The 25909-nt window shown below is 31.9% G+C and overlaps 2 protein-coding genes and 1 long non-coding RNA gene across 3 annotated transcripts; 2 read left to right on the top strand and 1 right to left on the bottom strand.

The window, feature by feature from the left end:
• Positions 1–1709: 1709 nt before the first annotated feature.
• Positions 1710–3887, top strand: LOC111412516 (transmembrane emp24 domain-containing protein p24delta3-like; the record flags this gene model as incomplete). Its single annotated transcript, XM_023043454.1, has 5 exons — positions 1710–1877; positions 2727–2939; positions 3407–3483; positions 3573–3646; positions 3727–3887. Coding segments are annotated over 5 exons (693 nt in total), but the record flags the coding sequence as incomplete, so codon positions are not given.
• An 8037-nt stretch (positions 3888–11924) lies between these two features.
• LOC111412515 (serine/threonine-protein kinase-like protein At5g23170) lies at positions 11925–12995 on the bottom strand. Its single transcript, XM_023043453.1, has one exon. The coding sequence runs from the start codon at positions 12993–12995 to the stop codon at positions 11925–11927; it is 1071 nt and encodes a 356-aa protein (XP_022899221.1).
• Positions 12996–17738: 4743 nt separating this feature from the next.
• LOC111412778 lies at positions 17739–18787 on the top strand. The gene is made up of 3 exons (XR_002706099.1): positions 17739–18280; positions 18378–18473; positions 18560–18787. It is a non-coding gene; the product is annotated as an uncharacterized LOC111412778 (long non-coding RNA).
• The last annotated feature ends 7122 nt before the right edge of the window (positions 18788–25909 follow it).

Raw genomic sequence — 25909 nt, 5'->3', positions numbered from 1 at the left:
TGTCTTTTCACCTTACATTTCCATGTTAGTGAAAAATTTCAATTAATTATATATGAATGATATATACTTATTAAACAACTAAAGGAAAGATTAATTTTATATATTATAATGCTATTAGTACAAAATAAAGTTAGATTAAGAAGATGACTCAGGTCTCAGAGCATTCTTGACAAATGACCAAAAAAAAGTAAGGCCAAAAATGGAGCTTTTCTTAAATTAAACATAATTTGTTTAAACGTATATGAAAAAGATGAAAATTTAAATTTGGAATCGAATAAACTTATACAAAATGACACCTGCATCAAGAGAACTATCCACATCAAAACTCTACAAACATAAAATATTGATGGTCGAGCATTGTTATGTACCATTATAATCTATTTATTGAAACCAGAAAAAAAATAAAATTTAAGGGTTGGTTTATAGTTCGTAGAAACTATGAAGAAATAGAGCTAAAAAAGATATAAATCTCGTGCTTTAATTTAATCTTCTGTATATGTTTTGAATATATTATGAAAGTTAAAAACACTTATCAACTAGATGTTTCAGTAAGTGGGTATCAGATGAGGGTGTATTCACTTTATTAAGTGCTTGTTTGGTAGGAATTTTGATAATTGATTTTTTGATCGTTAGAGATAAAGTGAATCCCACATATAAGAGAAGAATTCAAAAATAACGGCTTGAATAGTGAAATAACGGTCAAAAATTGATTTTAATTGGATTGAAATCTCAAACAAACAAGTTCTAAGTTCAAAAACTGACTAGAAATGTGCACTTAATAAAGTGAACATCCACTCTCTTTTATTGCATAAAAAGATAATTGTTTAAACGAATATGAAAAAGTCGAAATTTTAATTTTGCATTCGAATAAATTTGGACAAAATAACACCCACTCGAAAAATTTATCCACCATCAAAGCTCTACAAACAACAAATATTGACAGTCAAGAATTGTTAGGCCCCCGTTATAATCTATTTGTCGAAACCAAAAAAATAAAATTTAAGAGTTGATTTATAGTTTGTAGAAATTATGCAGAAATAAAGCTAGCAAATAAATAAATAAATAAATCATGGGCTTTTATTTAATCTTTTGGATATGGCTTAAATAAATTATGGAAGATAAAAACACTTATCAACTTATTGTACTTTGTAAATGATTAGTTTTCTAAACGAAAAGGAAATGAAAGTAACGATTGTAATTTCAATAATAAACACATCTTGTCCTAGATGATGATTTATACTAAATATTTTGTTTTTATGCTTTTAAATGAAGAAAAAATATTTTTTTCGCACTTTTATTTATTTATTTTTTAAAACTATAATGAAAAAATAAAATGTTTTATATCATTTCAACGAACTTTTGGACATAAAATTGTTATCAAATACAAAATGAATTAACTAATGAAAAGTTTGAGAATAAGAATGACATGAAAAATCGTCTGGGACGTAATTATTATAACGAGCAAAGATTAAAAACCTTATGCTGATTGAAATGGGGTACGAATATAATTAGTTAATTACCTTTTTAAGCATTGTAATTATTATAATCATATTTTGTCGAAAAAATAAGAAAATAAAATGCTATTTGATTCCAAGAATACGAAATACGGAAATAGATCCTCGTTCTTCAAGATATACAAAGATATACGAAGAGAGTTATGGATAGAGAAATGACGGTGGCGGGGTTCTATCGTGCGCGCGGGGATCCTATTAACATTGGTGTGCGTTTTACAACCGGGCGACGCCATATGGTTGACTATGCCGACGAGTGGGAACAAGTGCATCTCGGAGGAAATCCAGAACAACGTTGTTGTTTTGGCGGATTACATAGTCATTTCCGACGATCGTGTCCACCGTAATCCCATCATTGCCGTTAAGGTGAGTGTTTGTCCATGCATATGTCGATGTTGTTGTATTCATACATGTAATTTATGACGTATTTGTATGTTTATATAATGAATAGTTTATCTGCGAATTTGGGATATTTTTGGAAAATTAATTTAATACTAGATTTTTGAATTTTTCTGGTGGATTTATTATTGAGTAATATTAGGGAGGGGATTTCATTTCAAAATATTTTCTACACTGTGTAGGGATATTTCATTTCAAAGTAAAATTATATTTTCAAATGTGAAAATTGAAACAAGTCCATCATTGTGGCACCGAGAGAGCAATGCAAAACCAAATGATTTCACTCTATAGAATTTCTTGATAAGTGAATCTTTGATCACATACTGTGTTTTTAGTCTGATTCTCTTCACCATATGTCCGTGTGAAGCACGTTATTGGGAAAAGGAAAGGAAGAGATATTCATAATTCTCTCCATTTCAGTGTAGACAACTTTTAGAATGTGGAAGAGAGTAGTAGACCTGCTTTACTGCCTATGTTTATGGTCCTTGAGTGGCTGAAATTCATGAAGGCGATGTCGAACTTCTTTCTAGTTTCTTGAGAAGTTAAATGATTGCTTTGCAAATTCCTTGGTTGTTGGTTGGATGTGCTAATTTCAATATGAATTTGCAAGTCTCTCCTGTCTTTCCCTTGTCTGTGGTGTTTCTTTTGGTTGGGCGTGAGCTGGGATGGCTGTTAAGTATTTTTCTATGTCAAGATAAATCACATCGAAAGTCTAAATGGACTTGCAACTTTAACCATTTGAATTAAGATAAATGACGAGCATCACTTTCTTTCTTTCAAGTCGAATAGAAATAGCAGTTTATGGTTTTCTTGTAGGTTCAATCACCATATGGGAAGGCCCTTCATCGCAAGGACAATGTGACACACGGTGAATTTGCATTTACAACTACAGAGGCTGGGAACTATGTCGCATGCTTCTGGATTGATAGCCATAACGAAGGAGGTGGTGAAATAAGTGTTAACATCGACTGGAAGACGGGTATTGCAGCAAAAGATTGGGAGTCAGTTGCAAGAAAAGAGAAAATTGAGGTAAGATCTTTACGTTTTTAATTGTACTGCTGTTTGAAGTCGAATAATGAATTATGCAACAGTTTGTAGAAAATCTCCCTCAGTAACACCCCTTTCAGCTTATCATCTGCAGTTGATGCAGATGAACTAATAAATATAAGAATTGAACTCATATGTTCTCTGTTAGTGAAGATTCCTAATTTCATCCATTCAAAAAAAAGCTAGATATCGAACAATAAAGTGACTTTTGTCACCTAATACCTGTTCCCTCTAATGTAAGAAGTCCTCTGAAGTGTAGCGGATGAAATCAAAATCATTTTTATACGCGGTGATGGGGCATTACAATTTGCATGATTTCCAGAGTGTTAGCAGTGAGAGAACTAGTGCTTGATACATAAGTCATAACTACCTATATATTTGAATAGGATTATGTGGGAAATAATTGTGACGGTCTGGATATCATTCACTTTATTTTGTGCCTCTGTAAGGGTGTTGAACTTGAGTTGAGAAAGCTGGAAGGAGCAGTGGAAGCCATCCATGAAAATCTTTTGTATCTTAAGAGTAGGTAATGTACTATCTTTGTTGTTCAACTGTAATTGTGTTTTTTACCCACATTCCTTGGATATTCAAAATTTTCACTAAATTGTTATCCAGAGAAGCTGATATGTGGATTATGAGTGAAGCGGCAAATGCTTGGGTGGCATGGTTCAGTATCTTTGTCATTGGGAGTCTACATTCTGGTATCAGTTGCACAGATCTTGTACTTAGAGAGATATTTCCAAAAGAAGAAGCTGATATTAGTTGGGAGTCTGCATTCTGGTATCAGTTGCACAGATCTTGTACTTAGAGAGATATTTCCAAAAGAAGAAGCTGATATTAGTTGGGAGTCTGCATTCTGGTATCAGTTGCACAGATCTTGTACTTAGAGAGATATTTCCAAAAGAAGAAGCTGATATTAGTGTTGTTTAATATGTTGATATTATGTGTTATCAGATTAGAGGAAGGTGGTAAATGTTTTTCTTTACAGTTGATTATAACTTTCCCAAAGGAAAATTTTTGTGAAACTACTCAGATTTTACTGTTAGACGCAGTCAGCAAAATTTAATGTTCAATTCTTTTGACCTTGAATCTTGTAAATTGGTTTATTTTAGCTCATTATTGGTAGCGATATCAAGTCGGCTCGCTGGATCAGGCCTTCCATGACTCGGCCCGGAAAAGTCCAGCTCGTCTCGGCTCGAGGCTCGGTTCCAAGCTTGGGCCGAGCCGCCATCTTGGAGTGTCGGGTAGAGCCTGAGCCGGCCCTTGTAGCTCGTGGGCCAGCTCATATAAAAAAATGGGAACACAGTAGCGTGCAGCTGCGTCTACATATGCAGCTCATGTGTTATTTAAACAATTTTATTTTTTTTTTGAATCAAGCATAATAATAAATTAAAAAAAAAAATACTGAGCCGAAAGCTTGGATCGAGCCTCTATTTTTTGGCCAAGCTTTTGTTCGGCTCGGCTCAGGCAAAAAAAAAAAAGCCCAACTTTATTTTACTCAAGCCGAGCCTGAGCGTTGAATTTCCGCTATGCTGCTCTATATAGTGTGTCCTATTTTACGTTATTTGTAAACAAGTTCCTTGTAGCAAGTCTAAAGATTTTCTAGATGATGATATCAATATTGATGGTGACGTTGAACTTTTTCAAATAATGTGTATCATGTCTATATTACATAATTTGATGGCTTTAGACAATTTTGTTGAATTTCACCAAAATTGCTCACTAACATGTTGATCTCAATGTTAAGTAATTGTGAATATAAACCGATTATATTATCTACGGCTTACAATATTTTTGGCGTAGTCTAAAATTTCAATCTAGTATTTTATTTTGTTAGGCTTAGCATGATTACTGACTCTATAGATACACATACTAATTTTTTTAGCTTGTAGGTTCTCGAGGCTACTTGAAATTTTAAAATGAGCGATACTGTGTGAATGTAATAACTTATATTTTCGTAATTGATTCTAGTAACAAAATGGATTGTTACCACACAGAGCAAATTATGTTGTACACTTTTCTAAATTGCAGTTCACCTATTAGGCTTACTTTCAAAAGTTCGCGCAGGTTTTAGGTCGTCCTAATATTTTTTCTTATACAAAGATTATTAGGATGATCGTCTTTTTCTGTAGTAGAGAGAAATACAAAGGCATGAGATCAGAAGAAAACATCGTAATCCTTCCTTTATATGTATAGTGAAATTTTACGACAGGCATCTAGTTAGCCTATCTTTCTATTTTGTATTGCTAATTGCTCTTTCCAATACAGATGAATTATATAAATCATGACAAATAGAAATGAGAATTAATTGGCAAACTTCGTATGAATCATCAAACCTATTTCTCTCTGGCCCTTACAATGATTGATCAATTTATTTATTTATTTTGGAGCTCTTAGGGTGTTGATTTGCTTGTTGATGTTCTTCGGGTAGCTCTACCTCGATTGGAGCTTTGATTCTCCATTGACGTGTTTTCTCTTAGGACAGATATTTGATATCTGCCCTCATTCTTAAAGCAGATCGTTCCTGTAATTTCTTCGAACCATGCTCCTTAATTCCTCAGATGCACGCTTCTTAGAGGGCTCCATGTACATTTTTAGTGCTGATTTCCCAACTTCAGAGTATACAAAAGATGGGAAATGCTTAGTGTTTCTTCTTAACACATTCTAGGCATTTGATATGCAATGAACAACGATCGTAACCTTAAACATAAAGAGTTTCCATTAGTTGAAAGTACACCGAGTGAGGAAAATGTAAGTCGAATTTGAGAATAGAAAAAGTAGAACAAAAACCTGGAAAAAATCTCTTTTAACATCTTTGCTTGATGAGTTATGAACTCTTTCATCTAGTTTTTATAGGCTTAAAAGTTTGCAAAGGAAACTTAAATGCCATTATCCTCATTTGGAATTTGCAAAATTAATTTCCCAAGTCAACAATGGATTTTCCACATATTAATTGATAACCTTCAACTATAATTGTGGGAGCCAGTGATAGTCATTAACTAGTTTCAAAGAATTTAATGATTTTATTTTGTAAAGTTTGACCCTTCCCTCTACCACGTTTCCCGATAAATAGTGAATAAGTAATGCTGTTTAACATTAATGTTAAAACACCAATTTAGGTGACACTAATATGACATTAAATGATGGGTATAATTAAATGAGTTATTTAATTAATCATTTCATTGAGTCTATCGTTCAATGCCATCTAAACTGATGTTGTAGTGCCAGTAATGCTAGAAAGCATTATTCATAGCAAAAATAAACTAGAAAAACAGATAAGCATGTCATATATGCTTCCATATCCATTTGTTATTTTTAAAATGGCTACGTAACTAGAGATTGGGATTACATTAGAATACCAATCATGCTATATAGACATAATAATTGACATAATCCTTGACATAATGTCACACGACAACTTATCATTGGACTATTTAAAATACAGTCAACTTTTTCATCTAATCATATTTTGCCAACACATATTATGTCAACCATTATATTACATACATTCTAGCAAAGTAGCATTATTTTTAAAATATATACATTTTGTAATATTAAGCAGATGGTGATAGTGCAAGTTTGGGAAGTAATTGTATATAATTAATTAAATTATAAATAATTTAAAATGAATAGTAAATAAGAGGATATTATTTGCGGGTATAGCTGGACCTGAGTTGAGGCAGACGAGGTGATTCCTTAAAGCCCAAACTCAACAAGGACGTAAAAATTTGGAATCTCATAAAATAAAAATCTAATTGATAGAATAATATTTATTAAATTAGTAAGATAAACTTAAAAATGAGTGAAAAATGAGCCAACTTAGGAGCTTAAGACAGGTCAGTTCATAGGCCTAACAATCTAGTTTGACTCGATCCATGGCTTGTCTTAACAGGAGTCAAAGAGGTCACGGAATGAGCAGGGGCCAAATTGGGCCCACAAGTCTGCGAAACTTGGTCCGTTTGCCACTCCAAACGTGAGTACAATTATGGATGAATAAATTATTCATGAACCCATGAAGTTGACCCGACCCGATCCAAACAGAATTGGATTAGTTTGTGCCATTGGTGTGTAATCGGTTCAATTTTTGGATTGGGCTTGAACCCAACCAGAAAAAATTGATTCTATAGTCGGGTTGCCATATAATGAAAAAACAACACAATTTTTTTTTAATTTTTGATCTAAAGAGAACCCAAAATCATATTAATTAAAAAATTCCCTCCTGTTAAAAATAGAGACATATTAGGTGTTACTAATTTTATAATAACAACAAATTGCAATCGAATTAATTTTATGAACCTTCCTTTATTAAAAAATAAAAATAAAAGCTGCATTTTGAAGTAATATAAAACTCAATTATTTCAATAAAACTTTCTTTATTTCATATAGCTCTTCGGGCTGGTTGAAAGTAGCCTTTTGTTCTTATTTTCAATTACGATAAGCAAGTTTAGGAATGAGCGTGGTCTGATTCGGTCCGGTTCTCAAGGGAACCAAATATCAATGAGAGTATTTGAAATGAAATCATTGATTCCATATTCAACTATAGACCCAAATCAGAACCATACCAACTGATTTCATTCGATTCGGTCTGGTTCTTTGTAATGAAAAGTTGTAAAAATAAAATTTGAAACTACTAGTGAAACCTGAAAATAGATAAAAATAGAATATGAAATCACTCATCATTCTTATAATTTAATAATACAAAAAATCAATTAAATAAAGCAACAAACAAAAATTTACTCCAAAACTCAAGATCAACGGCGAAAAAATGAATTAATTATGGAACACATCATAAATGGTAAAATCTTGATTGAAAATTAATTCTTACGAAAATCTATATAACCTGATTATCTTTAATAATCCTCTAGGATATTGATTCTTAATGGTCGATCACTTTAAAAACAATGAAAAATTTAAATTCTTGTGAAGTATTCAACTATATATATATCTGGTACTAGTAGTAAGTACGTGCGTTGCATGTTTTACGTATCAGACAAATGATATGCCTAATATTTTTAAGTACTAATAATGTTTTTGAAAGTAATTGATGTAATTAATATTACTAAAGGAAAATTAAAATTGTTAAAAAATATGTATATGAAGAACACATTTTACGAAATTATGTATATGCTGTGAAAGCTTTAATAAATTGAAATGTAATATTTTCATTTTAATAACATTTCTTTGTACACAATATTTTTTGTCAACATCCTATAACTTTTCTCCTTTTTATTTTCTATTTTTAGTCTTTTATCAAGACTTTTGTTGTCTGCATTGAAACTCCACAAAAAAAAAAAAAAAAAAAAAAAAAAAAAAAAAAAAAAAAAAAAAAAAAAGTGTGAGATATAGTTACCATAAGATAATACATGTTCAGAAATGTATATTCTAATAGTAAGCATCGTTTGCCCTTAAACTTTGTTAATGATAATTGCAAGTATAGATGTATTGAAAATTGTTTCTTAAATTTGAATAAATATATATCATTATTTGTTGGAGTTAATGGGATGCATGAATACTATTTGACAACAATGTATTTAGGAACTTCTCTTGATAATATTGATTTATATTTCGATTTCATGCAAAAAATAACAATGAAAATCAAATATAAACAAAATCACTAAAAAGAACATACCTTGAGGATGAAGAACTAAAATAATCAAATATTGAATTGAATTGATAATAAGTAAGCATGTCAAAAAATAACTAAATTCTATTACTGCTACAAACAAATGACGTGCTTAAATTCGTAAAATTGAATTATTATCATTTTTGCTTTATTTTGAATGACAACTTCATATACATTACAAAATTTTTACTTTAACATAACAAAGTTCTTATCTGATCTGTTTGAATATAAATATGTCAAATTAAATTTAAAAAGTAAAGTATGTATACACGTGAATATTAAAATGCCAAAATGGATGCATAATTTATATTTATGAAATATATCCAAAATCACAAAATATAAAAAGTTATACCTCATTTAATTTGTCGAAAATAGTGACATATTTAATCTCTTGCTTTGGTTGCCTAAATTCAAGTAAATATATTTGACTTATTTTGATTCAATACGATCTGATTAGATTTGGTATCATTGGAGACATGTACCTCTTTTTATATTAATCATGTGAAAGTCGAAAGGAAATGATAATAAAAAATTATAAAAATAATTAGTACGAACTTATAATCAAAAGCTAGTTTTCTAAACATTCTTTACACATAGTTTAATATGAAAAAATAATTTATAACTTAAAACAAAGTTATAAAGTCAAATTTAAGATCTTTTAGCGTTTAATAATGTTAATATTTTTAGTAATATTTAAATATAATATGATTTTAATAAGCATAAATGACACTTACAATTTTTTTAGTATATCGTATAACAATATTTTAATATGATGATATTAAAATTTAAAATATACACTTTTTTAGTATGATACGACTAATATTTTATCGTTATAATTGATAACGAAAACTTTTTAAATTGGCTTCGTGTAAGGTAGAGCGCCCCTGGGGGGTTGATAGCTTCATGTCGACGTGTAGTGACCCGCCTTGTTCGTCGTTGGGGGTAGTTCTCTAGGCTAACTTATATTACACACACACACACACACATATATATATATATATATATGTGTATATATATATATATATATTTATTTATTTATTTATTATTGTTGTTCGACTCCGTTGATAGATTTTGTAGATAATGATCAATTATACAATATGGTATTGCGTCGTTTCACATAAAACGAAAGGGAGGTAACTACTAGGGACAAATTTGACAAAACTTTTGAAAGTTCCTTCTAATATTAATAAACCACTTTCAATATTATAAAATAATTTTTTGGAAATACATTATCTGACTATAAGATCTTTTAGATAAAACTGATCTAAAGTCACTTCCTTAAAAAAATATTCTATAAAAAGCATAAGCATAGGCAAAAGTCCCGTAAAATGTCCCCTAAATCTTTAAAACAAAGTATGCCTTGAAATTCATGGACGTAGAATGCCTTGAAATTCATGGACGTAGATCAATAAGTCCGGATAAAGTTTGTTCCTTTTTTTTCCTCCCATGTAGTACAAATCTCTTGATATGCGTACTTCTAGGGCCAAACTTTGATCAAACCTTACCAATAGTATTCGATTTCACCATGTTGGAGTGAATCTATGTGAATCTGACCAACAAAGAAATAGAGAAGACTAGACAAGAGTTGGATCGAGGGCCCTTTCGAGGGTCTCTTGATTTAGATGTAACATAAAACGAGTATTCGTTTATCGTCTGTTAGTTGTGAATGTGAGTTGGTCAACCTAATCGTGCACACCTTTTCAATAGGTTAGACTTGTAGTCGAATTTAAATTTTAAACTTGATATCAAATCCAATTTACGATATGCTGCTTTTGATCATATATGATTTTATAAATCAAATACTAAATTAATTTTGAAAAAGCAACTTTAGCCTCCATAAAATAAAGAAAAACGCCACTTATTTAATTTTTTTCAAAGTTAGTTAGCCTTATTCCTTTTTATAATTATTATTATATAGATATACGTAATGAGGTGTAATTGATTATTAACCTTTTGGACATTCTTATCCTACTATTTATCAAATCTCACTTTGTCAATTAATCCTTATCTTATTCTCTATAATCAAAAGTCATTTTTATTGTGACAAAGTGGTGGAGTCTTGTCTCAGTTTAGAGATACGTACCTCATTTGAAGAGAGTGGGGACTTATCAAAAATGTGTGGCATCGAGCTCATATCCTTGTATTATCTATTTTCCTTTTTATTCTAGAGTCTGTTCGGTAGTGATTATGAGAATAAATTTTTTGACCGTTACTAAGAAAAGTAGATCCCACATGTGAGTGAAGAAGTAAAAAATGAGAGCTGAAGTGGTGAAATAACAGTAAAAAAAATTGATTTTTTGGGGGTGAAAAATTGCTATTAAATGAGGCTTAATTAATATTACTGTTTTATTGCACAAGAGTTTAGTAATAGTTTTGTTAAGAGATGAAGGAAGATGATGGTATTTCTTTAATGAAGTTTAGTTGTAGGGTTTCTTTATGAACCAAATATTATTTCATTTTTCTTTGGGGTATTTTGATTATTCAATAAAAACTTTGGTATTTACTTCAATAATAGTTGACTATTCAATATTTCGTCATTAATTAAAAAATTTCTGGTTTTCAAACTTGTATGTAATTTTATAACCAACGAGTTTTTGAAGTAGCAGTTATTTTTGTAATTTCACTATAATACAAATCTTTAAACAACATCTATAATACTTGTTGAATTTCTCCAATATTTCTAGCTTCGTTAATTTTAAAATCAACGGATTTTCTATTGAATCACTCACTCGACATGCTATAAGTAAGGTTCCCTGATCTTTAAGAGTTAGAAGCACACAATTAGTAGGATGTGAGCTACTTGATAATATTTTCGTCAATGCATAACCGATACGTCTGAGAGGTGAATTGTGTTGAACTCAACTATCTAATGTATGTCATGTTTGGTGCTATAGATTGCTCACCACTATATCACTCTGGAGTCGAATCTTACTTGACTTATTTTATTTACCAACATAAAAATTCACTATTTTTCAAGAAATCCTGCAAATTAAAAATAAAAATAATAATAAAAATTGCACAAACTGCCATGGAAGATAATTGGGAAGCGTTGCAAAGATTCCAGTCTAATCAGTAATCACTGAGATTAGTACATAATTTTACAATGTACTAACTTTGATAGATACAACAACTACGCTACCCTACCTTACCCTACCCTACTCCTACACTACGCCACCCCACATCACCCACTCCCACCCTACGCACCCCACATACAAGAGAAATGTTAACATCAGGGAGGAATGACACGCCATTGTTATATTCCCACTGCTACCTACTTCTGGGGATCTTCTGTTTGGATTAGCAGGCTTCTTTTGACTCGTGCCATGACTCATTCCAACTCACTTTCATGTAATCTCAGCAAATATTTCCCTCACGAGCAATGCCCCTTTTGAGATATTAACACCATTACTGTTTCCTTTGTTATTAATCTCTGTTGAATCAGTTTTACATCCCAATTTCCTCTGCCACCTTTGAAGAGCAAAACCACATAAAAAACTCGTCCACAGAGGGAATCGGACCACTGGCCGTTCATCAATGGCGGATTTTCCCAACTGCACGACTATTTCTGCCATTGATGGACGAAGATTTTCTATTAAAGAAACACAGTGTGAAGCAATGAATATCAGCTTCTTGATCGAGCTTTCCATGTAGTGTGGCAATTCAATTCTTTCATCACAGATATCCAAAAATCTGCGCTTTTCGATCAATGTACTTGCCCATTCTACGATTGCAGCAGGCTTTCTCGAAACGTCAATGGCTTTCCTGCCTGAAATTATCTCAAACAATAGAACCCCGTAACTAAAAACGTCGACTTTTGTGCTCAACTTGCTTGGAACTGTATAACAAGGATCCAAATACCCAATAGTACCAGCAGCAGGTCGACTCAGTGAGTCTTCACCATCCATTCTGATGGCAAGTCCAAAATCAGCTAACTTCGCATCATGATTCTGATCAAACAAAATGTTAGCCGACTTGATATCTCTGTGGACAACTGGAGGGTTTTCTTCATGAAGAAACTGAACTGCCTTTGCTATTTGTACAGCCGTTTTCAAACGGTGAGGCCAATCTAGGGTTCTTTCGTCATCATCATCTGCTAAATGAAGAGCTTCATAAAGTGTGCCTTTTGGCATATGCTCCATGACAAGAAGCTTGTTCTTGAACGAGTCATGACTCGTCCCGAGTAGGCTGATTAGATATGGATTATGGGGTAGTGATGATAATATACAGGCTTCGTTTTTGAGCTTTGTGTTGTCATGAAGCTTTTGAAGGCCTGGAGATTGCTTCTTTATGGCTACGAACTTACCATCTTTGAGCATACCTCTGTAGACAAATCCATGGCTGCCTTTGCCAATAACTCGAGACTGAGCGAAATTCTCAGTTGCTTCCACAATTTCTTCCAACTTATACTCGTTCATTTGCACTATCTTCTTCTTTCTACTCTCCTCTGATCTTCTTGTACTTCATATGCTTGTACTAAACTGTTGCAGTTTTTGCTTCGAGTTTTATTTTATAAGCAAGAAAATGAAAACATCCTGAAGAGAACAAAGAATCTTGGAAAGAAGAGGATAATAATATATATTAGGCATATGTACTTTGAATTATAAGCGTCTTGGGTAAAAGGGTTTTAGCCTTCCTTTTAGATACAACGTATAAATTGGTTTAAGAAATTTCATCAAACTCAAATATTAATTTCAAATACAAATTCATAATTACTACACATTATTATCTATATATTTCGTGGAACTTGTTACTATTCCTCTTTATAAATTGATTTATAAATTTTCATCTTAAAATATCGCACAAAGGCTATTTCATGTATATTTAGTCTACATAGTGTGTCTCCTCAATGATTTAAACCGAAATCTCTAACTTGTGAGGCACTTAAGGTTAATATTGGTACCAATTGTGGAAATTTTCCACCAAAGGTTTGATCCCAACGTAAATTTCTTTCGTGTTCTTGGCGATTCGAATCCAAAACTCTCATTAAAAACTTGAGTTAAATGCTAGTACAATTTAAAAAAAATTAGTTATAACAAAAGACTGTAACTTCACTATTTCATCAAAAGGCATAAACACTTAAAAGAAAAAAACATTTATTTATTTATATTTTATCTTTAAGATTAGATAAGATTAAATAAAAAGAGACGGGAGGGAATCTTTGTGTGAGACGTGTCGCAAGAACAAAGAAAAGTATAAAAGATGAAATTTATAAAAGCAAATATACTCTAACTAAAGGGAAAGATGCCTGACGAAGCATTAACAAGGAGAATGCAAATATTAGCTGTTTTTGGACCCCCAAAACTTTACCTTTTGCTTTTTCTTGATTCCATTCCAGCTATGGTGACAAGAAAATATTGGGACAGTAAAAGATTCTTCAAGTAATCTATAAAATGGTTAGAAATCATTTATCAACAATTGCTTTATTAAAGCTGAAGGAAAAAAAAAAAAATTATGAGCAAAGGAAAAGTTCTCTTCTTTTCATTCATACTGTGCAATGCTGTCTGCTGAATCTAAAAGTTTTTCCACAATTTGGAGATAATTTGGGAGAATTATTTCGTGGTTTTTACAACGAATCCTCATCTTTTCTTTGTTTGTTACTTTTCATATACCAAAAGTACATTGACGAGTTCACAAGATAAGATAGATGCACGAACGCATTCATTAATCTATGACATTTATCAGAATTATTAAGGAGAAAAAAATGCCGTAGCCTGCTGATATTAATGCTATGAATTAAGAGAGAATTTAGAAAATATCCTCTCTCTTTTCTTTTCATTGAAATTCAATATTTTACATTTACCTCCTTTTATAATTTCTTTTTTTAAATATACCTCTTTTCATTTAAAATCAATATTTCAATTGTTCTTTTAAAAACTAATGTTTGATTTCTACAAATTACATATTAGGACAACATATGTGTTATTGTATTACTTGTAGAGTGACATTGAAATATTTCAATTTTATATCGTAAAATCAATATTTTAGGAATATGATATTTTATATTACTTTTTATTAAAAATCAATATTTTACACGTACAGTACTTGTGTTACTATATGTTACTTTTTATTAAAAAAATCAACGTTTTACACATATAACATATTATATCACACGGGTAATACATTGTGTTACGATGTCATATTTCAATAAAAATTGAATATCTTATCTATGTGTTCATTTTGTCTAACTCTTGCATTGGTTGGAAATCACAATTACTACACATAATTGCACTATCCACGGCAAAATCAAAATATATTGCTACCACTGAAACAATTAAAGAGGCTTTGTAACTTAGAGGCTTGCTTTATGAACTTTGTGTTTTGAATGATTATGTGACAGTATATTCGAATAGTCAATCTTTTATACGTCTATGTGAAAATCTAGTTTTTCATGAACGCACCAAGCACATTGATGTTAGGCTATATTTCATCAGAGATATTATATCACAACAGATATGGGTGATTTTACATCATTTTACACCAAATATATAGTGTGTAATTATTTTCTTAATAATTTATTTATGTGAAAAATTATTTCTTTATTTATTTTACAAATGCATAAACTACTAAATAAATAATTATGTTAAATTAACGAAAATATTAAAATCATTAATAAATATATTTCGGATTAACTCTAAATAATCGCGTTTGTTATATTTAAAATTTTTTTGTATTTTTATTTTAATTAATTCATTAATTATTATTTTTAAATTATGTTATATTTTAAATTTTTATTATTAATCATAATAAAAATTGCATTAATAAAAATAATAAAAATTTATTGTATTAAAAATATATCACACTAACTACAACAAAAATGAACTTTTGCAACATCAAAAGACAACATTCGTTAATTGAGTGTTGTTAAAGAGATTTATCGCAACATTCTAATAAGTGAATGCTGCCATTGGTAACATAATTGAGTTTTGTCAACATTTTTTAAATGAAGGTTGCTAATGTCAAATTCTGCAACGTTTATTGATTGTTGTGAAAGTATTATTTTTTGCAACGACGGTTATTGAATGTTGTTAACATTTGGTTCTATAGCACCGTTTAGTGACTATTGTTGAAACTCTTATTATATAGTCTTTTATAACGTTTATTCAATGTTACAAAAAATTTCGCTTTTGCAACGTTCCTTAAATGTTGCTAAAAGTTCTATTTTTGGCAATATTTATTGAACATTGTTAAAATTTGATTTTGTTGCAACATTCAGTACATGTTGCCGAAACTCTTACTATATAGCCTTTTGCAATATTTATTAATTGTTGCGAACAGTTTTACTTTTTGCAACGTTGTTTAAATGTTGTCAAAAGTTTGACTTTTTGTAACGTTTGTTGAATATAGTGAAAAATTTTGCTTCTTTTTTTTTTTTTTTTTTTTTTTTTTTCTCTTTTGTTCAAATGAAGTAATATATGTGCTCAAATTGTAGAAGACCAATTAAAACATACATATGTTAAAACGAGGCAAAATCTAAAGGGAAAAATTCATAATCAAGAGATTATATATCACCCATTTCAAAATTAAGAACAAAAGTTTCAAATTTCAAAAATTAATATTTATTTAAATTTATTTATGATTTAATTAATTAATTATATATTTTATTAATAATTAAATAAGGTCATAGATCTATACAATTTGATCACAAATTAACGATTTAGTTAGTCACACATTATTTTTCGATTAAAAATAAAAAATTTTATATGTCACAAATTATTTTACAATCATAGTTCAAAAATTTTATAGATCACAATTTGTTCATAGGTCACAAATAAAAAATTTATACGTCATAATTTAGTAATCGATCACAGATTACAAATATTATAAATCACATCTTATTAGACAGTCATATATTATCAAATTATTAATCATAAATTAGGTTTTCTTAGGTCTCACATTATCTTGTGATCACAATTTATTTTTTTCATTGGTCATATATTGTATATTAGTCACAGATTAACCAGTTTAATGGTCACAATCAATCATATAATTTGTGACCGACATTAACACTTGCGACCACCACTGTCTCCAGTAGCACGTCACCGTTGCCACCAAAACCACCACCACCACCACCACCTCCTCCCAATGACAATACCACCACCTTAAACAAATCAACATATTGGAGAAAAAACATCACCACATCGTCCCATTGTCGCCACAGCCAACATTAGAACTACCACCTCAAACACTGTCATCAGTCGCATCACCACTGAAACCACTGCCACCACAACCTCCACAAAAAAAATCCCTAAATGCGTCACCTGGTACTACCACCACAGCTTGTATCAAGAATAACCACCTCCACCGCCATCACCTCCGCATCAACTACAACACCACTACACATAACCCACCACAACCACATCACCACCACAGTAACCATGACACCATCGTCAGAGCCACCACCACGCCTCAACACTACCACACCAACAACACCTAACAACTGTACCCACATCTCTTAGCACCGCACCCACAGCCTACACTACCACGACCACAACCAACAGCAAACACCGCGACAGAGCCGTTTCCACCACCACCAGAGCCAACGCAACAGAGCCGCCCCGCCTCCATCGCCACCACTGCTTGTTTCAACACTCACCATCACGACCACCTCAAATCCACAATTTTCTTCGCCTCTACCGTATCAGAATCATCATCGGATGAAAACAAAAAATAGATCATCACGGCGGTAGTTCTGCCATGATGAGGAGCCGTTTTGTCCGGTTGTGTGCAGCAATGAGCCAAACCCTATTGCCCGCCACCCAAAACAATAGCAATCGATGAAGCTGGAGCCACCATTTTTCTATGTCTTGTTACTGGTAGTTCTTACTTTATTTTTTTTGTATCTTGCAATGCTTCTATGCCTTTTATATGGATAAATTGCTAACTTGGCTTATTTGTGGGAAGACTAAATTTAATTAGGATCTGGTTGTTCCTGAGATCAATTTTGTCAAGGCATCTTTTAAATGCTTTTGTGTGTCTTATGTGTATTCGTACGTCGATCACGTGACATGTCTTTCCATTTTTTCTCTCTTCCTTTTATTAGATACGAATTGCATTATTTTCTTATGCTGGGTGTGCATTACCATAGTTTTTAATAAGTGTGGTTCAATTATAGTGTGCACTCTAGTGCAATAGGAGCAAATTGATTTCCATTGGACTACAGGCTGTTTTGCTGTATTTAATTGCTATCAAAACAAGGGCATAGCCTTATATTTTATCTATTCTTAATGGTAGTCAAGTGGCTTAATTATTGACCATCATTGTCATCAATGCCCATAGTTTTTCTAATTCGGGTCTTATAGTTTTGAAATGCCATTTTGTTTATTAAATATCTCTTCGTATAGATAACAACACTTCTGCTTCAGTTAGTCTTTTAATTCACTGTATGTCCCCTGAAAATTTTCTATAATCAGGCGCTTGGTGAAGCTAATACATCCAACATTTGCTCTCGTCACTATCGATCCCCAGAACTCATCTTTGGGGCTACGGAATATATGACAGCATTTGATCTTTGGTCTGCTAGTTATGTCTTAGCCGTGCTGCTTTTGGGACAGGTCTCTAGCCTCCATATCGTTCTTGCATTTCGGTGAGTAGTATTTTATTCTACCATATTTTTTTACTTTCAATAATTTCCTTTTCTTTATTTTTTATAGCCACTGTTTCATGGAGAGAATGCAGTTGGTCAGCTTGTAGAGATTATCAAGTATGCTATCATTTCTAATTCTACTTTCCTATGGATCAGATTGCTACAACTGTAATGATCTCTTCATTTATACTAATTAGAAGACTTTCTCTAATAGGTTCTTGTTACACCAACTCGAGAAGAAATACGATGTATGAATTCAAGCTATAATGATTTTAGATTTTCCCAAATTAAAGCCCATCTATGGCACAAGGTACGCTTGCACTTGCTACATGCTATTTTCTTAGAGATATCATAAATTTTCAATGCACAAGAGAATGACTGAATTCTTTAGTTCAGGTTTTCCATAAGCAGATGCCTCCTGAAGCCATTGATCTTGCCTTCGGCTGCTTCAGTACTCAGCAAGTCTTTGCTGCACTGTGGTATGTCTAATCTTGTAGGCTAAAAGACTGGCATCTCAATACCAGAGAAAGGTTGAGAAATACAAAGTGCCACATGAACGTGTGAGGCGGCCATAATTACAATGTAAAGAAATGTCTTGAAAATGAAGTTGGGAGTTTTGGGGAAGTCGACTTTCTAATGGTTTAATACTCTTTTATTGTTGGATCTTGTATCATTATTTTGTATGTTGTGTTTATTAGTTTGTTTAATAAGCAATATGCAAACCAAGAATTTTCTTTTGTGTTTATTAGTTTGTTTAATAAGCAATATGCAAACCAAGAATTTTCTTCGATTTATTGCAATGATGTGTCATGTTTATTTTGTATGATTAATGAAATTATATCAATTTCATGTAAGGCCTTAAACCATTTTAATTGTGGTTGATTTGTATCAATTGCTATACAAATAATAAAAAATGCAAAATTAAAAAAAAAAGGTTGTAAAATGACCTACGGCAACAATAAAAAAAATGTTGCAAAAAATAAGAATATAAGCATAGAAAAAAAAAATAAAAAAAAATATTGCAAAAATAAGGATATAAGCATAGACAACATTTAAAAAACATTGTGAAAAAGTTATTAGCAACATTGCAAATATGTTATTAATAACATTCAAAAATTTTTGTAAAAATATTATTAGCACCATTCAAAAAATGTTGAAAAAAAATTGTTAACAAAATTCAAAAAACGTTGCCGTATCATTCTACTTTACTGCAACATTGAGAGTTGCAATATATATCGGAACGTTGCAAAATGTTATTTTTGTTGTAGGAATAAATTACACAAATACCCTCCATCAATTAGTTTGACAAATGAAAGAAAAGGGTAAATTTCACTTTGCACCATTTGGAGCAAAATACTGCAAAGTGAATAGTATTACACCAAATAATGCAAACTTTGTTGTCACATTGGAGAGTTTTTGTACAAAAAATTAGTATACTTTGGTGATTTGGTGCATCATTTGGAGATGGCCTAACGTCACCCATTATATGGCTGGCTCCTTTGGTTTATTGTGACCTTGTGTGTTATTGCTATCCTCTCCTTTGTTGGCAAAATCGGCCAGCTTTGTGCTTCACTTCACTGTGTCTTCTTCATCTTCTTCCTTGGCCTGTGTGGCTGCCTTCATGGCTGTAATGACCACCTTATTGTGTGTCCTAAGTGGAAAACATTAAAGCAACTGGAGTTGAGGATGTTTAGTTCGACTTTGTGTCGAATTCTTGAGGTTTGTGATTGTTGGATTCCACATTAAGCTTGAAAAGCACCATAGTTATCCAAGTCTTCCCCTAAACTGGATAAATAATGTTCTGGTTATAAACAATGATTGTAGTCAACTACAAGTGTAAAGAGAAGCAATTTGTAGCCAAGGAAATCTCATCCATGGATTTAATTAATATGAAAGAAATAGTATAGGCAGGAATTCTTCCCCATCATCATTTCTTATTTTTAAAAATATTTCCTTCTGTAAGTCTAGTTTCCTCTTTATATCCTACTAAGGGATATCAAGTATATTTGATAGATGGACACTTAAATATACCTGTCACCCTTGGGCCTATGAGATCTAGATATATCTTCTTGATAAAGTTCATCATCCATCTACTCATCTTCAATCTCATGATTGGAAATATTAGCCTTATGATTACCATATCCATCGTATACAGATGCCTTATTACCATGTTGTATGGATCTCTACTGACTTGCTTGATCGGTATAACCTCCATTAGTTGGTGACACAGTGCTTGCAAAACCAATTCAAAACAACAATAGTGAAACATCCAATTGTTAAACGGCTACATGAGGTACATAATATCAGTTGGTAAAGAGATATCATCATTCTCAACGAAAATTCCGTTGCTGCTTACCGTAGTTAAAAGTGGATAATTTTTACCGAGGGTGAATCCTTTTTTTTTATTACCAACGGATCTATTGGTAATTTTTCATTGGTGAAAAGTTGTTTTTTAGTAGTGACACTAAAGATTAGTTTGGCCTGTAATTTGAAAGTTGGATTATATCCATTAACAAGTGTAATATTCTTAATAACTCTTGGATGATCAAAGGATTTTATTTTCACAACACCAAAAATCACTTTAGCAATGGGCAAAAAACATTGTCGTAGACCTATGACAATGTTCAGTCGTTTGTTGTGGATTTCAATGTTGCCGTATAACGAAGAGTTTTGACAACGTTCATTGCATGTTGTGAAAACTTGATTTTGGCAACGTTCAATGCATGTTGCGAAAACTCAGTTTCCGCAATGTGCAATGGAAGTTGCCAAAAGGGTCTTTTGGCAATGTTCATTGTACGTTGCCAAAACTCAGTTTCCGCAACATGCATTGAACGTTGCCGTAGGTCGTTTACAATTTTTTTTTATTATTTTTTTATTTTTGTGCTTGCATTTTCCTATTTGTATAACAATTTACCAAATCAACCACAAAATGAAAAAGACTTTTTGGACGTTCAATTGATATAATTTTATTAATTCATGCCAAATAGTCAAAACACATCATTGTAATAAATGGAAGAAAAATTTTGATTTACATATTGCCCATCAAATAAACATCATCTTACACTCTTCTTGAACAATAGAAAATTATTGTATAAAAGAAGAAAATTTACAACTTCTAATCTTCAAACCGTTGGGTTGGCTAGCTCTCAAAAATCCTTCCTGTTGCTTTCTTCTTGGCCTGCATCTATCTTTTAAATGCAATGGGTAAATTCAACCTCATGATCACCACAGAGAAGCTTGTCCTTAGATCGAGTATGAATTTGAGTTTAGATAATGCAATAGAGATTTAGTTATCTATTCAAATAAGTTAAAGGCTGGACAAAACATAAAGTGGCTGAAGGCATGGCGACTGAATACAACAAGAATTCAAAAACACCAAATATTGAATCAATGGAAAGAATTACCTTGTTGTTCTCAATTTGCAACTAACACATTAGAGATACATTCTGATCAAGACACCAACAATGACTAACTTCCACAACTCTATATGACTGATCATTATCTCAAGTCCTAGTCTAGCCATCTTTGGAAGTTCAAAAGCTAGACACAGTTTAAGGATGAAGAATTTGAAGAATTTGGGGCTAATTTAAGGATTTTACCAGAAATGCTTGATCAGTCTCATCCATCATCTGATTTCCCTGATCCATTAGCTGCTGATTTGTCATATCTGCAACATTGTGTTCATCAACAAAAGGCTTCATCAAACAAATTAAACAAGCAAAACAAAATTTGTGGCGAAAATGTGAATTTTGTGCATAGCAGACAGAAATATACTAGGATTTAAAATCATCAAAGCAACTGGTGTAAACCAAAAGCAGAATTTGTTCTTGCAGCATATGTAACAAAATTAAGATATATTCATGGGGTGAAAACTTGTGTATGGATTTCAAGCAAATTCCAAAACAAATTGAAAGAAGTATATTACGAAGACAACAAATGTAGCGATCAAGAACACAAGTGAAAAGGAAATTTGGCGAAGTTACAAATAAACAAGAAGACAATTTCATTGTTAGAAACTCCTTCTATATACCCACTAACTTCACTGCAATGTCAAAAATTAAATTATTTACCTCATTTTTATAGCTATGAAATTATTAATACTACATGGCATTTCACAAAAAGTCCAGGGGCTATAGGTTACCCTTCTTCTCAACAATTTCCATTTTATATACAGAATTTTGTTGCAGAATCGTTTCAATAAGCTAAAGTATAAATTAATGTGTCTAGTCATATCCTTTCTTTAGCTCATCTTTTATCCAAATATTGAAGTAGGCTATAAAAATGTCCAATTTTACCCCAATATTGAAGTAGCGATGGAGGCTAGGAAAATAAAATTGCATCAATCGCATTTTCAATGTCATAACATGAAGAAAAGAAGGTGAAAACAAATTACTCTTTCTACCGTTTATGCCTTCTTCAGATTCTAAAATCCCGAATAACAAATGCATTAAGGCTTGCCCCCAGAATATTGGCATAATTTCTTTCTCACACCCACATTAACAAACATTGTTACTATGATAAATTGATCTTTGCTGTTCCTTCCTTGGAGCCATCCTTTAGTAACATTACAATTAGAAATGGCAAATGCCAGAAATTTTCTGTTTTGTCTTTTCTTTTCTTTTTTTGAATGGATATAGTTATAATCTAATATGTTACAAACGTTTTAAGCCACAATGTAATGTCAATTCTTCTTTTTCTATTGTAATTTTGTGTCAGTGGATGTGCAGAGATGGGAATTGTGGAGGAAGTAGCTTACTGGAAGTGAACAAAACATTTTCTTCTGCAAATCCTTCACCAGGGCCCTCAAAGAGATCTACTCGCTTGTTTTCAAGATTGCTTGTGTACCTTGAGCATCATCAAGAAAAAATATGATTACAAACACATAAGGAACTGCATAGCATGCGAACAAAATTATTTACCAGATCAGCACACGAGGAAGAAACTAAAAATGTAGAATGTTATCAAGCACTGAATGAAGAAGCTTGAATTCCAACTTATGATTATAAGGAAATTATTTTTTGAGATGAGTTTTCAAATGAACTAGTGAAAGAAGGCCTACTTAAGAGTGGAAAAGAAAATTTATAATTTCACAACAGCAAAAACAAATTACTCCATTGACTTTTTGCTTCTGAATCATAAGAACTTGTTTACAAGTATTAACTTCACTAAGAAGTCATAAAGGTTGCTCCATCATGAGCTAGATCACATTGTTACCCTGATGTAAATGTTCCAAGTACTATAACTCTTAAGGAAATATGTTCCACAAGGAGAGTGCAAAATCTATTTATGAAATGAAATCAAAACGAGTGCAAAAATTTCAAAAATTAAATCTACTCCACTCAGTTATGATCAATTTCGGCTTCACAAAATCAAGCATATCCAAAATGAAACCAAATTGAATCAAATATCACACCAAAAAAATAAAATAAAAAATAAATTAATTCAAAAAAAAAAAGTTAAGATCATAAACTTTACCAAAGTAAATATAGATACTGGAAAAAATATGGAGAAATCATTTAGCAACTCTTTTCTCCACCGACTTACAGGTTCATGATCACAAAAGTTTTGGTGTTAACTTCAACAGTTAGCCCCTTGGGTAAAAGGGTTTACAATAGTCAACGACTCAACAGCCTATGCAATACTATTCCAAAACGATTGAAGACTTACCGACGACGCTTGACGGTGGAAATCAGTGACCGGTGTCGACCAATGTCGACGATTTGGTGAGACGGCACCACTGCGAGACTGTGGCTGCATAAGAGAGAGGGATGGAAGTTATTTTAGGGTTGTGTTGTTTCCTTGTGTGTTTGATTTTGAATGAAATTTCAAGTTTTTTTTTTTTTAAATCGGGTTGAGTCGAGTCGAATCGGATCCATTTGGTTTGAAAAATAACGATAACGTTCAAGAAACGTTACCAAAAATACTTAACCGCAACGGTCATGTGACCGTTGCTAAAACAAATAATGGCAACGTTCTTTGTTTTAGCAACGTTCAAAAGAATGTTGCTAAAACAAATTAGCGGCAACGTTCATTGAACGTTGCTAAAACATATAAAGCAACGTGTATTGCCCGTTGCAAAAACTTGTTAACAACAACGTTCAATGAACATTGCTAAAATTGATTAACAGCAACGTTAATTGAACGTTGCCGTTAACAAGTTTTTACAATGGGCAATGCATGTTGCTGTAAATAATTAACGGCAACGTTCTTTAAACATTACTAAAACATTTACAACAACAGTCAATGCACGTTGCCAAAAAAAAAAAATTACAACGATCTTTGAACGTTGTTGAAAGGGTGTATTAGCAACAACCACTCAAAAACGTTGCTAAATCTCAATTTTCTCAATCAATGGCAACATATATTTGCTGAATGTTGCAATAAACCCCTTTTGGCAACATACAACTAGTGAATGTTGCCATTTACATGTTATAAAAGGCCATTTTTCTTGTAGTGTTTATTTTTAACTTCCGAACATTAAAAATGAAAATAATTGAATTGTACCATTATTATTGCAACCCCAAATTGACAACCTTTTGTTCCCGCAGTGTGAATGGTGTGGTGCGGTGTGGTAGTGGAGGAAAGGAGGTGGTGACACATCAATCAAGGCAACTAGTATTTTGTGTTTTTCTCGACTCTTCAATCCATATTTGACAACTCGATGATATTTTTGAGTAGAACATATGACAATTTCACCATTTTTTTCCCGTGTAACTTATCAAACAGTGCAAGAGATATTTCAAATAATCTACGAGAAGGTCTTTTCAGAAATCATGCCAAATCTCGGGTGCCATTTTCACCAGTAGAAATGATCTGAACCTTTTTTGAAAGTGCTTGAAAGCTAATTGATTCTGCAAATTTGAAATTCAGCTTTTGCAAGTGGAGAGGCCAGGCTTTAATACATGTTTCATCTATGCAAACATCATAAGTCATAAGAAGAAATGTCAGATCAAATTTCAAGGATCTTTTCTCAAGTTTGGGTTTTAGTTTAGCTCAACTCAAACCCTTAAAGGGCCTAATCTTCTTAGACCCAATGTAGGAGGTGCAAATGGTTGATGACTTTATTACAATAATTTGGTAATTTTGAATTTAATTTAGTTGATCTAATTATCAAATGAAACAAATATGAGGGATTCTATAGTTAGCTAATTTATTATATTATTTACATAAGAATTACTACCACAAATTTAATCACTTGTACGGATACATTAAAAGTTTATAAGTTGTAATATTGATATCAAATTATATAGTATATTATTGACAAAGCAAAAGGTCTTATTTCATTCTTTAACTTCACTAAATGTCGAACTTCAATTTGTGAAGTATGAACGAATTAGTGTTTGGCAAAGTTAATCGACCCTTTTGTTCAACTAAGTAAGTACATTAAGAATTTTGCTGCTCAAATAGGGGCCTGTTAGATCAGGGGCTGAGGCCCCTGTTTGTGTAGTGGAATCCGTACATTAAATATATGTATTTGGTACACTGGATTAAACAATAACATTCACTATGTATCAAACATATTATGTATGACTAAAGGGGTCAAATAAATTAAGGAAAATGTAGAGGACTAAGAGAGGAGAAAATATTACAATGAAATTCCCCAACCTACTAATAATATAACATTTGGGACATCAAATATTAGATTCCAACACTTGGGTCCCTAGTTGATAACTTTTGTTAATTGAGAGGGTAAGTTAAGTTAATACTTAATAGCATCTCCAATTGTGATCTTTATTTAAGTAAGAA

The sequence above is a fragment of the Olea europaea genome, chromosome 16 (genome assembly GCF_002742605.1).
Source record: "Olea europaea var. sylvestris chromosome 16, O_europaea_v1, whole genome shotgun sequence".
Classification (NCBI taxonomy): domain Eukaryota; kingdom Viridiplantae; phylum Streptophyta; class Magnoliopsida; order Lamiales; family Oleaceae; genus Olea; species Olea europaea.
The sequence above is the reverse complement of the archived record's forward strand: the minus strand, read 5'-3'. Positions and strand labels throughout refer to the sequence as shown.